The sequence below is a fragment of the Trachemys scripta genome, chromosome 4 (genome assembly GCF_013100865.1).
Source record: "Trachemys scripta elegans isolate TJP31775 chromosome 4, CAS_Tse_1.0, whole genome shotgun sequence".
Taxonomy (NCBI): Eukaryota; Metazoa; Chordata; order Testudines; family Emydidae; genus Trachemys; species Trachemys scripta.
Genome location: NC_048301.1, coordinates 142005107 through 142016771, shown reverse-complemented (window position 1 = coordinate 142016771; position 11665 = coordinate 142005107). Strand labels below are relative to the sequence as shown.

General features: G+C 48.4%; 1 protein-coding gene across 1 annotated transcript; it reads left to right on the top strand.

The window, feature by feature from the left end:
• Positions 1 to 171: 171 nt before the first annotated feature.
• LOC117876297 (serine protease 27-like) lies at positions 172 to 11046 on the top strand. The gene is made up of 5 exons (XM_034768314.1): positions 172 to 359; positions 2299 to 2461; positions 2674 to 2945; positions 9815 to 9984; positions 10507 to 11046. Exons 1-5 carry the CDS (start codon positions 338 to 340, stop codon positions 10783 to 10785), a joined length of 906 nt encoding a protein of 301 aa, XP_034624205.1. The 5' UTR covers positions 172 to 337; the 3' UTR covers positions 10786 to 11046.
• Positions 11047 to 11665: the final 619 nt, after the last annotated feature.

Sequence of the window (11665 nt, the reverse complement as noted above, 5' to 3'; positions counted from 1 at the left end):
GGAATACTGTGCTGTGATTGGGTGTACCCGGCCCTGCTGGAGGCCTTACAGTCCTACCACACCCCACCCCAGAGAAGAGGAGTAGAGGTGAATCCTCCAAGCGGCCTAGAGAGGCTGTGGGGAAGCAGCCAATCAGAGAGAGGCTGCAGGGAGCTGCCAACCTGATCCAGGAGGCTCCTATAAAAAGGAGCTGTTGGACAAAGCAGAGCTGTTTCTCACTCGAGCCTGAGCACAAGGATGGTGCTCCTGGCTGGCTGCAGGGCTGGACAGAGCCGTGCTGGCTGGAGCCAGGCTGCAAGGAAGGTACTGGGGCTAAGAAGGGAAGTGGGCCAGGGAAATGCAGCAGCAAATAGTTAAAGGTAAGTAGCTGGTGGCTGCTAATTATAGGGTCCCTGGGTCGAGAACTGGAGTATTAGGCAGGCCCAGGTCCATCTGTCCCACAGAGCCACAGTCCTAGTGGCTAACACCCTGAGCAAGGGACTAGCCCAGAGAGGGGGCTGTAGACCTGGAAGAAGGTCAGTAATTGTGGGACTTCTTAACCCCCAGAAAGGGGCTGACAGTGACTCTTGGGACAGGGCTGCAGGCTGACACCAGTGAGGGTCCTGTGACAGGCCCTATTGGGCTAGAACTGAGCCCAGGGACAGGGCTGAGGGTCAGAGACCAATGGAGGGTGCTGTGATAGTCCCTGTTACACGGTGTACCCTGGCAGTGGTCTGTTTTGTGTTCATTCCACATACAGACTGTGAGTGACTCGGCCGGAGGGTGAGTCACTGACCAACCTGCCTATGATGGTTAACTGCCAGCAAGGGGTTACTGCAAGCAGCGTAGCGGAGAGAGTGCTGGCACATACACCCTGAGTGGGAGGCTTTCTGGAGACACAAGAGGATCCCAGCACATACACACACAACTTGTTACCCAGACATTTCAACTTAGACACACTGGATTAGATAAAACAAACAACCCCCCCCCCCAAGTCTATTAGCTACCAAAAATACAGTTTTTAAGTGAGTACAAGTAAAAAGTCATAAGTCTGAAATGGTTACAAGAAAAATAAAGATAAAAGTACTTTATCAGATTATGTTAAATGTGAAGAAAAGTTTTTCTCATCACATGCTCTCAACAGCCTTACTGGCCAAACAATTTTGGCTAGGACCCCTGCCTCTGTTTCATGGCTGCCTCCTTTGTCCCTTCTCGTTCAGTGATTAAATGGACAGAAAGAGGGGGGAAAGGAAGGGTACCTGGGGGTGTCTGCCACTTCTTTTCATAGTCCTGTCCCCCTTCTGAGAAGCAGTCAGCTGAGAGAAGGGCAACAGGCATTCTGTGCAGACGGGAACTCCAGGCTGTTTCTTTGCTAAGATAAAGATTTTTCACCTGTCCCTTTAACTGCCAAAGAACGGCCACTTACCAGGCAATGGCCTATTGGCCTTGCTTACACCTCGATGACGTGTCAGCTTGCCTGTTGTCTCCGAGGAGCAGGTTTGGCCACTCCCCAGACTTGGAACATGTTTTAGTAACATCAGACAGGGAAATCTGATCACTTCACATGCAAAGTGGCCACACCCATTTTACCAGGACAATACCGACAAGCAAATTATGAGTTTTCGAATGATACCTCACAGGGCAAACTCTGTGCAGCGATTATTACAATAGCAGATCGGGGGGTACATTCTGTCACAACGTCTAAGTGCCGGTGATTAATGAGAGGTGTGTGAGGGGAAAGCAGTGAGCTGGGGAGCTCTGTTTCCGCAGAGGCAGCGGATCACTGTGCATTGCGGGTGTGCAGAAGACAGGGGACTGGGCACTGGCGTGTAACTGAGTCAGGTGTACAAATTGCTGCCCGCAGAGGGATAGAGCAGGGCTCACAGAGCCCCTGAGATGCCAGCAGCTGGTGGCTGGGAGAGTTTTCCCTCGTGGGCACAGCAAGGGCTCCATCCCACTGGGAGCAGGGGGTAGTGGTGCAACCGGGACACTGTGGATCACCCCGAAAAGCATCACAGTGCTCGTGGGAGTTGGAATGACACAGGTAAGGTCCCACAGCAAAACACCAGTGTTCCCTGCCCTGCATATGTGGAAACAGAATGTGTCTGGGAGCCAAGACTCCTGTGTTCTCTCCTGGCTCTGGGGTCTGGTAGGTTAGAGCAGGGGGGTCTGGGATATAGGACTCCTGGGTTCTTTCCCTGGCTCTGGGAAGGGAAGGATTTGCTCTCTTCTCTTCAGGTCATACTAATAATTATTTACACTCTCCCCACTTTAGCTCCCTTGCCCAGTGATAATATATTTCCCTGCTTTTCTTCCCAGTCTCTGGCAAGCAGTTGGTCTCAGGGCGCATCTTCAGTGGTCAAGATGCCAAGGACGGGGCCTGGCCCTGGCAGGTCAGCGTGCAGAGAAATGGCTTCCACCTCTGCGGCGGCTCGCTCATCTCCGAGAGCTGGGTGGTGTCAGGAGCTCATTGCTTCAATCCGTGAGTACCCCAGGCAGGGCAGAGACAGTGACTGCAGCTGTTCTGGAGAAATTCCCTTTTCCAATCCACTGGCTTTCTGTTGCACAGCGTGGCTATGTGGCTGTTCCCCAGCCGCTCCACCCCAGAGCCGGCTGTATCTCAGCGCCAGGCGACCTGTCCCTCTGAGCCATTGCTGGACGGCTTTTCCCTAATCAGATTTTTTTTGCATCCAGGTCTGTAGCTAGTTCATCGTATCGGGTGCAGCTGGGGGAAAATCGGATTTTTGGTCAGAACCGCATCCACTCGTTCTCATTGGTGAAGCAGATCATCCTCCATCCCAGTTATGACAATGTCACTCTTGAGGCTGACATCGCCCTGGTGGAGCTGAAGAATCCGATTGCATTCACGGCCACCATCAGCCCCGTGGGTCTCCTTGATGCCTCCGTCCGTGTGCCTGCTGGGGAGACCTGCTGGGTGACTGGTTGGGGGAACACTTCCCCACAAAGTGAGTAAGACTTGTAGCTCTTAAGAGGGAGGGAAGGATATGAAAAGGACCCAGCACCAAATGAAGGTTACAGGCTGGGAGAAGGCAGTCTCATGTGTACACAGATGGACTGTGAGTTACAGGGTTACCTGGTTAAACAGTCACCGTTACAGCTGTATGGTTATACAGTCATGGTTTTATGGTTGTACAATTACGCAATTACAGGTATATGGTGCAGATATGATGGAGATCTGTGATGCGCTTCCCTCTCCGCTTGTGGTGCCTCCTGCTGGTCGCTCTGGGGATTAGCTCAGTCTTTCAGCTACTCCCTGCTCCGCAGTCTCTGCACTCATCTTCTATCCGTATGCGGCCTCTCTCAGAACTGCTGCTTCCAGTCCATGGCTTTGTCCTACCGCCAGGTCATGGAGTCTCTCCACCTTCGAGGGAAATCAGTCTTTCTGCACCAGCTGTCTGTCTGGCATCTCCAGTGCCCTGAGTCACAGTCCTACCAGCTGCCCCCCTCTCTTGCTAGCTACCTACCTGGCTTTCTACGGGCCCAGCCTCTTCCTGTCCAGGATACCCTGTTCCTCATCAATTACATAACAGCGGCCATACTGAGTCAGACCAAAAGTCCATCTAGCCCACTGTCCTGTCTTCTCACAGGTGCCCCAGACGGAATGAACAGAACAGGGAATCATCAAGTGATCCATCCCCTGTTTCTCATTCCCAGCTTCTGGCAAACAGAGGCTAGAGAAACCATCCCTGCCCATCCTGACTAACAGCCATTGATGGACCTATCCTCCATGAAATTATCCAGTTCTTTTTTGAACCCTGTTATAGTCTTGGACTTCACAGCATCTTCCAGCAAAGAGTTCCACAGGTTGACTGCATTGTGTGAAGAAATACTTCCTTTTGTTTGTTTTAAACCTGCTGCCTGTTCATTTCATTTTGTGATCCCTAGTTCTTGTGTTATGAGGAGTAAAAAACACTTCTGTATTTACTTTCTCTACACCAGTCATGATTTTATAGACCTCTATCATATCCCCCCTTAGTTGTCTCTTTTCCAAGCTGAAAAGTTTCAGTCTTATTAATCTCTCCTCACACAGCAGCTGTTCCATACCCCTAATCATTTTTGTTGTCCTTTTCTGAAACTTTTCCAATTCCAAAATATTTTTTTTAAGATGGGCGACCACATGTGCATGCAGTATTCAAGATGTGGGCATATCATGGATTTATATAGAGGCAATAATTATCTCTCCCTTTTCTAATGGTGCCCAATATTCTGTTCATTTTTTTCACTCCCGCTGAACATTGAGTGGTTGTTTTCAGAGAACTATCCACTATGGTTCCAAGATCTTTCTTGAGTGGTAACAGCCAATTTAGACCCCATCATTTTATATGTATAGTTGGGATTATGTTTTCCAATGTGCATTACTTTGCATTTGTTAATATTGAATTTCATCTGCCATTTTGTTGCCCAGTCATCCAGTTTTGTGAGATCCCTTTGTAACTCTTTGCAGTCTGCTTTGGACTTAACTATCTTGAGTAGTTTTGTATCATCTGCAAATTTTGTCACCTCACTGTTTACCCCCTTTTCCAGATCATTTATGAGTATGTTTAATAAGATTGGTCCCAGTACAGATCCCTGGGGGACACCACTATTGACCTCTCCCCATTTTGAAAACGTACCATTTATTACTACCCTTTGTTTCCCCCTCTTATCTCATCACAGTTTACTTTTCTTAAGAGCTTTTGGTGAGGGACCTTGTCAAAGGCTTTCTGAAAATATAAGTACATTATAACTACTGGATCACCCTTGTCCACATGCTTGTTGACCCCTTTGCAGAAGTCTAGTAGATTGGTGAGGTATGATTTCCCTTTTCAAAAACCATGTTGACTCTTCCTCAACAAATTGTGATTATCTATCTGTCTGACAATTCTATTCTTTACTGTAGTTTCAGCCAATTTGCTTAGTGCTGACGTTAGGCTTATCAACCTGTAATTGTCAGGATCGCCTCTGGAGTCTTTTTTTAAAAAAAAAATGGCATCACATTAGCTATCCTCCAGTCATCTGGTACAGAAGCTGATTTAAATGATAGGTTACATACCACAGTCAATAGTTTTGCAATTTGACATTTGAGTTCCTTCAGAACTTTTGGGTAAATTCCATCTGGTCCTGGTGACTTATTACTTTTTAATTTGTAATTAGCTCCTGGCTTGTAGCCTAATTGGTAGCATGGGCCCATCTGTCTCCACAGTAGCCTGTTTTATCTCTGTGGACATTCCCTTGTCAATCTGGGCTCTTTCTGTTCCAAACATTGTATCTTCCATTTCCTTATTACCCCCAGTCAAGTGCATGGATTGAACACCTACCCTTTCCCCGACATTCTCAATACAGCATTAGTATTATGGGCTTCATGTTCCCCCTTCCTGGGAACCTTACCTTTCTCTGAGCCATTCCTATTTTTTAATTTTTGGGGCAATTCCATTTTATGTGTTCCACCTCCCCAGATGAATAACAGCACCCTCCTCTACTTATCCTCTTAGCTGATGTGACACTTTTGGGTCCCCTTACAACTCCCACTGCCTGGGGAACTTCTTTTTCACAACATAAATAGGGGTACTCCCTTTTTAGGTGTCCCCTCTGGCCACAGGCATAACAGAGTTTCGGCTAGGGCTCTGGCCGCCTGGCCTTGGACCTCCCCTCTCGCTCCCAGTCCCTCCGGCCTTTCCCTGTCTTCTCTCTCCGACATTTAAATAAGTAATGCTGCCGCTCCAAAATATTCAGCAAGTATTTCTGCAGGCACAAGTTTGCCTCCCTCAGTCTTTCTTGGTTCTCAAGAACCTGCTTCAGTAGGGCCTGGATCTGCCCTTGCCATTTGTCTATCCCCTTCTTTGGGTTTACTGTTCTGGGGCCCATCCTGGAAGGGTATTGTTGCTGTCTGCAAAGAAGGCCTCTGTCCAAGGTGACTCCATTATCTTTTCTCTTATCCCCTCACCTCAGGGGTATCCTGTGCTGCACTGGCCCACGCTCTCCAATTGTATTGAGGTGACCGTGCTACAGTGTCTTTTGGTCCCTTTACATCAGGGCCTGCCATCACCTACAGCCCTGCAGCCTATGTTCAGTCCTCTGAATTGTCCCTTTACCTCAGAGGAGAGCAAGTGCCCGCATTCTCCGCCACTTGTGATGGGGTTCCCTCTGCTCATCGTGCCTCTTGCTGGTTGCTCTGGGGATTAGCTCAGTCTTTCAGCTGCACCCTGCTCTGCAGTCTCTCTGCCCATCTTCTCTCTGTATGTGGCTTCTCTTGCTCTTGGTGCTGCTGCTTCTGGTGCATCGTCACTAAGTCCCTCCGCTTCTGGGAAAAGAGTATTTCCAGACTGACTGTCTGGCTGGTGTCTCCAGTGCCCTGAGCCACTGCCCAGTGGCTGGTAGGGGAACCCAGGCCCGCCCTCTACACTGGATTCCATCCCAGAGACCCTATAACATGCAGTCTAGGCCTGTATTGCCTTAGACCTTGTTACTGTTTCCCATGGCTTTTTCCTACCTAGCTGGCTCCCCCTTTCTCTGGGTTCACCAGCTTCTCCACTCCCTCCTCTCAGGGAGCCTATGCAGCCTGCCTTCCTGCAGCCACAAACACTCCTCCCTCTTTCCAGGGAGTGACTGCCCTTCCCAGCAGCTGCTCCCATCTTTTGCCAGCTACCTGGCTTTCGACAGGCCCCACCTGTTCCTGTCCAGGTGAGCCTGTTCCTCATCAAGTTAACTCCCTGGCTTTCAGCCTAATTAGTAGCTTAGGCCCATTTGGCCACCCCGAGCTCTTGCCGGGCAAGTGTGGCATGCACACCCCATCACAAAGTCTATACATTCATGACTGGGGTGGAGAAAGTGAATGGGGAAGTGCTACTTACCCCTTCACATAGCACAAGAACCAGGGATCACCCAATGAAGTTAAGAGGCATCCGGTTAAAAAGAAACAGGCAATACTTCTTCACACACCACACAATTCAGCAGCGGAACTCAACCCCAGAAGCTGGGACTGGACAAAAGGGATGGATCACTCAATAATTTGCCCTGCTCTGTTCATTTCTTCTGAATGCCACTGGCCACTGTTGGAAGACAAGATACTGGGCTAGATGGACCATTGGTCTGACCCAGTCTGGCCGTTCTTATGGTTAAACAGCCACAGTTTTACTGTTATACAGTTATATAGTTATAGCTTGTTACCAGATGTGCCTGGTACTTTGGGGTACGCTCATTTATTAGGGTTACTCTCCTGGGGGGGCGGTGTTCTGTAATTCTATTAATGTACTGCTTGTGTCACTTGTGTGTTCATATGGAGCACTACTTCTCCCTTCTGCAAGTCCCCTCCCAATGGGGCTATCCTGCAGGACCTAGGTTCCCCAGGGCTAGGTTCTTCCAGCCCCAGAATCAGATGAGCGAGCACACACACACACACATATCAAGCCTGAGTGGACCGGGTCAATCACCACTCTCAAACTGCCCACCTTATATGCCCCTGTACTCAATAGGCTGGGTCAAGCAACACTTTCAAACTGCCACCTTATGTGCCACAGGTTCAGCACATCCCTATCCCACTTGATGAGCCAACCCCACAGTATTTTGGGGCGCTACACGGATCTTGAGCTTAGGTACGAGGAGCGTTGCTGCAGAGTAAATGGGGGAAGCTAAAAACACAAAAGAGTAAAGTGCAGAGAGAGAGAAGCAACCAGCTTAACCATAAAAGTTATTTATTGAATAATAATGATAACTACACAAGGAGAGCGTAAACCACCATAACAGTTAAATTATTATTAAAATTAAAGGTTAATACCTGAGGAAGAAAGGAAAACAGAGAGAGAGAAAGAGGGGGGGATCTCACCCACTCCATGAGGCTTGAACTGGTGGGGGGTCTCAGATGATGGTGGTAGCTGAGGGTCCTGAGGGCAGGAGACAGGCAGAGCCCCCAGCACGCTCAGTCAGGAGATGGAGTTCCAGTGGAACTGATGCCTAGTTTGGATGCAAGCATCAGAACCCTGACTTGGGCAGAGGTCGGGGTTTTTGTAGAGAAATTACAATGGTTGAAGGGAAAACACTAGATTTGTTTATGGGTAAACTGATGACTCAAGGGTTTGCTTTAGGCTGGACAATAGGAGCTGATCACTTTTGCCTATGGGCGGTGGTTTCTTCCAGGGAGCTGAAAATGAAACTAGGCTGCTTCTGTATTTTGGATATCCATCAAGGATTCATGACTAGAATTGGTCTGATAACTGCTGAGCTGGGTGGGGACAGGTGTAGGTTCATTAACATCTGGAGCAGAGATCCCCCATGATGCAGTGCTTCCCTGCTTTTCAGGTCCCAGAGTTCAGTGCAGTTCTTGCCTTGGAATCTCTGTTCTCCATTCTGTATGCTAATGGAGATGCCTTAATCTTGTCATCCTTGTCAAGAGGGGTCTAAGTGTGTCTCCCAACACTCTTCACTGCTCTCTGCAAGTCTTTTCTCTGATCGGTTTTGGTTCAAGCAGAGGCTGGTGGCGGGGGGGGGGGGGAAGGTCTTTCATGAGTCAGACAGGCTGGATACTGCGCGCTGGTTCCCCGAGAACACAGAGCTGACTGGTATCAAGCTGAACAGTTATACAGGCATCATTATACACAGGTCTTGAATGATTAGTTTATCAGTCCGTGTTGATTTCACCGTACATACACAAACCAACCAAAACATTCTATTGGTAATAATCGAAATTAATAGATAGGCAAAGAATAATGAGGTTTGAGAACTTATTAGAGTTCGATTTAAGGCCATTTACTTTGTATTTTTTGACACGGGATATTGATAATTTGTGTTTTAATGGTTATAAATCTTTAATTCTTTGACTCTCAACCACTGCTGGCATTAAATAATTATTGGCTGAGGCGCCCCCCCCCCGCCCATAATAAATAAAAATGAAAAAAAGCTTAACCCCATAATTTTGCACAACTGTGGACATTTTAATTGATGAAAATCAAAAAGCTCTTAACAATCATTATAATTTGATGGATAATATTTTTATTTATGTTATGGGGGATTTAATTCCTGGCACAATGAATGGATGTGCATGTTTGAGGTGTGTGTGTGTGTGTGTGTGTGTGTGTGTGTGTCCTAATACGGGTTTCAAACCACTCCTCTTGGTTTAGTTTGCACCTATATATTTACTGATGCCGGCTGAAGACCACCAGGAAGCAGTGTCTAAGTCAGCCAAGCAGCTGGCACCAAGCAGTTTCAAATCACACACTTAGTTGGAGCACTGGCCTGGAAATCAGTAGCATCCACTCAGAGATTTAAACCCATTGAACCAAATCAGGGCAAATTGGTGTGTAAACAAAGGGCAGAATTTTCAGGCCACGGTGTCAAAGGGATTTAGGCACCTAAAGCGCAGACAGGCTCCTAATGGGGTATTCAAGCATAGCCATGCAGCTAAGGTGCCTAATTCCCTTTGATGTTCCATTAGAGTTTTGTTGCAAAGTGCCAGCTTTTGTAGTTGCATCGGAGCTTTTCAGAATCCCACGAGGTGCCTTCCTGTGTCCATAGGTGCTCAACTCCCTTTGATAATCTGGCCCCAAGTGTCTAAAATAAGACTTAAGCTCCTAAATCAGTTCAGGGATGAAAAGATGAGCAGAGCAACCCTAAAATACTTTTAAAATCTGGGTTGTTGCCCCCCACAACCCACTCGATCCAACTCTACTCCCAGTCTGGGGATAGAACCCAGGAGACCTGGATCCCAGCCCCCTGCTCTAACCACCTAGACCCCACTCCTCTCTCAGATCTGAGAACTTCTTATAGACCTTAATGTGACAGCTTTTTATGTGACTTCCACTCATGCCACATGATCACCCAGCCCTTGGGCCTTTCGTTGCAGTGAATTCTTCCCTAGCGGAGACGCTGCAGGAGCTGGAGGTGCTCACCGTAGACTCTACACTCTGCAATGATCACTTCCGGGAAGCATTACAACAGCCTGAGGGCGACAACCCCATCAAAGCTGACATGATATGCGCCGGGTCAAAAGAAGGCTATAAAGGCTTTGCTTGGGTGAGATTCGCTAGACTCTGACTGAGATTGGGAGACCCCCTTTGTGCTGGGCAATACACAGACCCACCAAATAGATCAGGGTTCCCTTTCTGCTGGGTGGTGCCCAAACCCCCACCAGTAGTGACGACCCTATTCTTCCTGGCCCATTGTCCCTGTTGGTTCAGTGTTGTGTGTCAGGGGGACCCACCAAATAGTGGGCCTAGATGGAGGGACTGAACCCTGACTTCACTCCCCAGTGTTTAGACAAGACAGACACATCTTGGCTTGAGGATGTGACCATAGAGTATAAAGTCAGCAGGGTCCATCAGCCTATCCAGTCTGACCTCCTGGATACCCCGGACCACAACTGCACCCAGTTACCCCTTCACTGAGCCCAAAGACTTTTGTCTGGATAAAGCATCTTCCGGAAAGGCAGCCAGTGGGAATATGAAGCCATCGAGAGATGGAGAATCCACCATCGCCCTTGTGGACGATGGAGACAGGTCCTCTCCCCTCCAACTGCATTTCTTTTCCACTCTCTAGGGTGATGGCGGGGGACCCCTGGTGTGTAAGAAGGACAGGACCTGGTACCTTGCTGGGATTGCGAGCTGGTTCCTGACGACGACAGTGAATGGGGTAACCAGAGTTGTCCCTGGTTATCCTGGGGTCTACAACCGCCTGAATTCCCACAACGATTGGATCAAGGCGAACGTGCCTGGTGTGACTTTCATTCCAAACAGTGCTCCTCCAACAGGGACCGATCCCTCTGCCACCATCCTCAGGGTCCTTCTCCTCACCATGTTTCTGCAGCTGACCCTGTGATCCCCCCTTCCTAGATTGGGTCCCCATCCCACACCAGCCCTTCCTCGCCCTTGGTGCAGATAGACCATGTCATCTGTGACACTAGACCCAGTAATCACACCCTACACACTATTGTAACAATGTTTGTGCAAAATACTCCTTGTGAGGTATCATTTGAAAACTAAAAATTCTCTGCTCTTTCATATCCTTGTGTGATGTATGTACGCAAGTAGTATTAATGGTCACTAAAATGTGTTCAAACCAGGTGTAGCAGGGGTTATTAAATAGGTCTATCTCAAAGAAAGGACTGTGTGTTTACCTCCATTTCCATATAAGCAGCACGCAGACCCAGCAAATTAACAAGGGGTGGAGGCAAACCTCACATTGAGAAGTAGAGGAGAAGACAGCCTGGGGTCTGGCTAGGTTTTACTTTTCCAAAGAATCATTTGCAAAGATTTACTGGGCTATAAAAATGGGGGTGGGCTCAGATAAGCAACTGAGTAAACTGCATATGCTATTCCTGCATTAGGAGCATGTACGGAGTGAGGTCTTTTCTGCGAGCTAATGACATGCTGGTGATGAATGTCATTGTGAAATGTCTGTAGTAACACTATGGGGGAATTATGGACACGCATTGATACTGTCTTCGAAAATGTGTGGCCAGACAAAGGAAGGAGCAGTTCCTGCCCAGATGAGGGTGGGAGCTATTTACCTTTCCCTTAGGTAAATTAAGCCTGTTGGGATGAAAATAATGCAGCAGGGGGATGGGAAGCCCCAGGAAGGTAGAACACCCTGAGGCCGTCCTGCCTCTTCAAACAAGCTCGTTGAACTTTGGGAGGTATAAGCCAGGTGAGAAGCCATCTTTGGCCTCCATCACTATACGCTGTGGCAGGGCCCCTCC

Excerpts from the sequence above, each read along its gene's own strand:
- LOC117876297 (XM_034768314.1), top strand. The coding sequence starts at position 338 with ATGCAGCAGCAAATAGTTAAAG. Across the intron at positions 360-2,298 it reads GCAGCAGCAAATAGTTAAAG|TCTCTGGCAAGCAGTTGGTC; the intron begins GTAAGTAGCTGG and ends TTTTCTTCCCAG. Across the intron at positions 2,462-2,673 it reads GGAGCTCATTGCTTCAATCC|GTCTGTAGCTAGTTCATCGT; the intron begins GTGAGTACCCCA and ends TTTTGCATCCAG.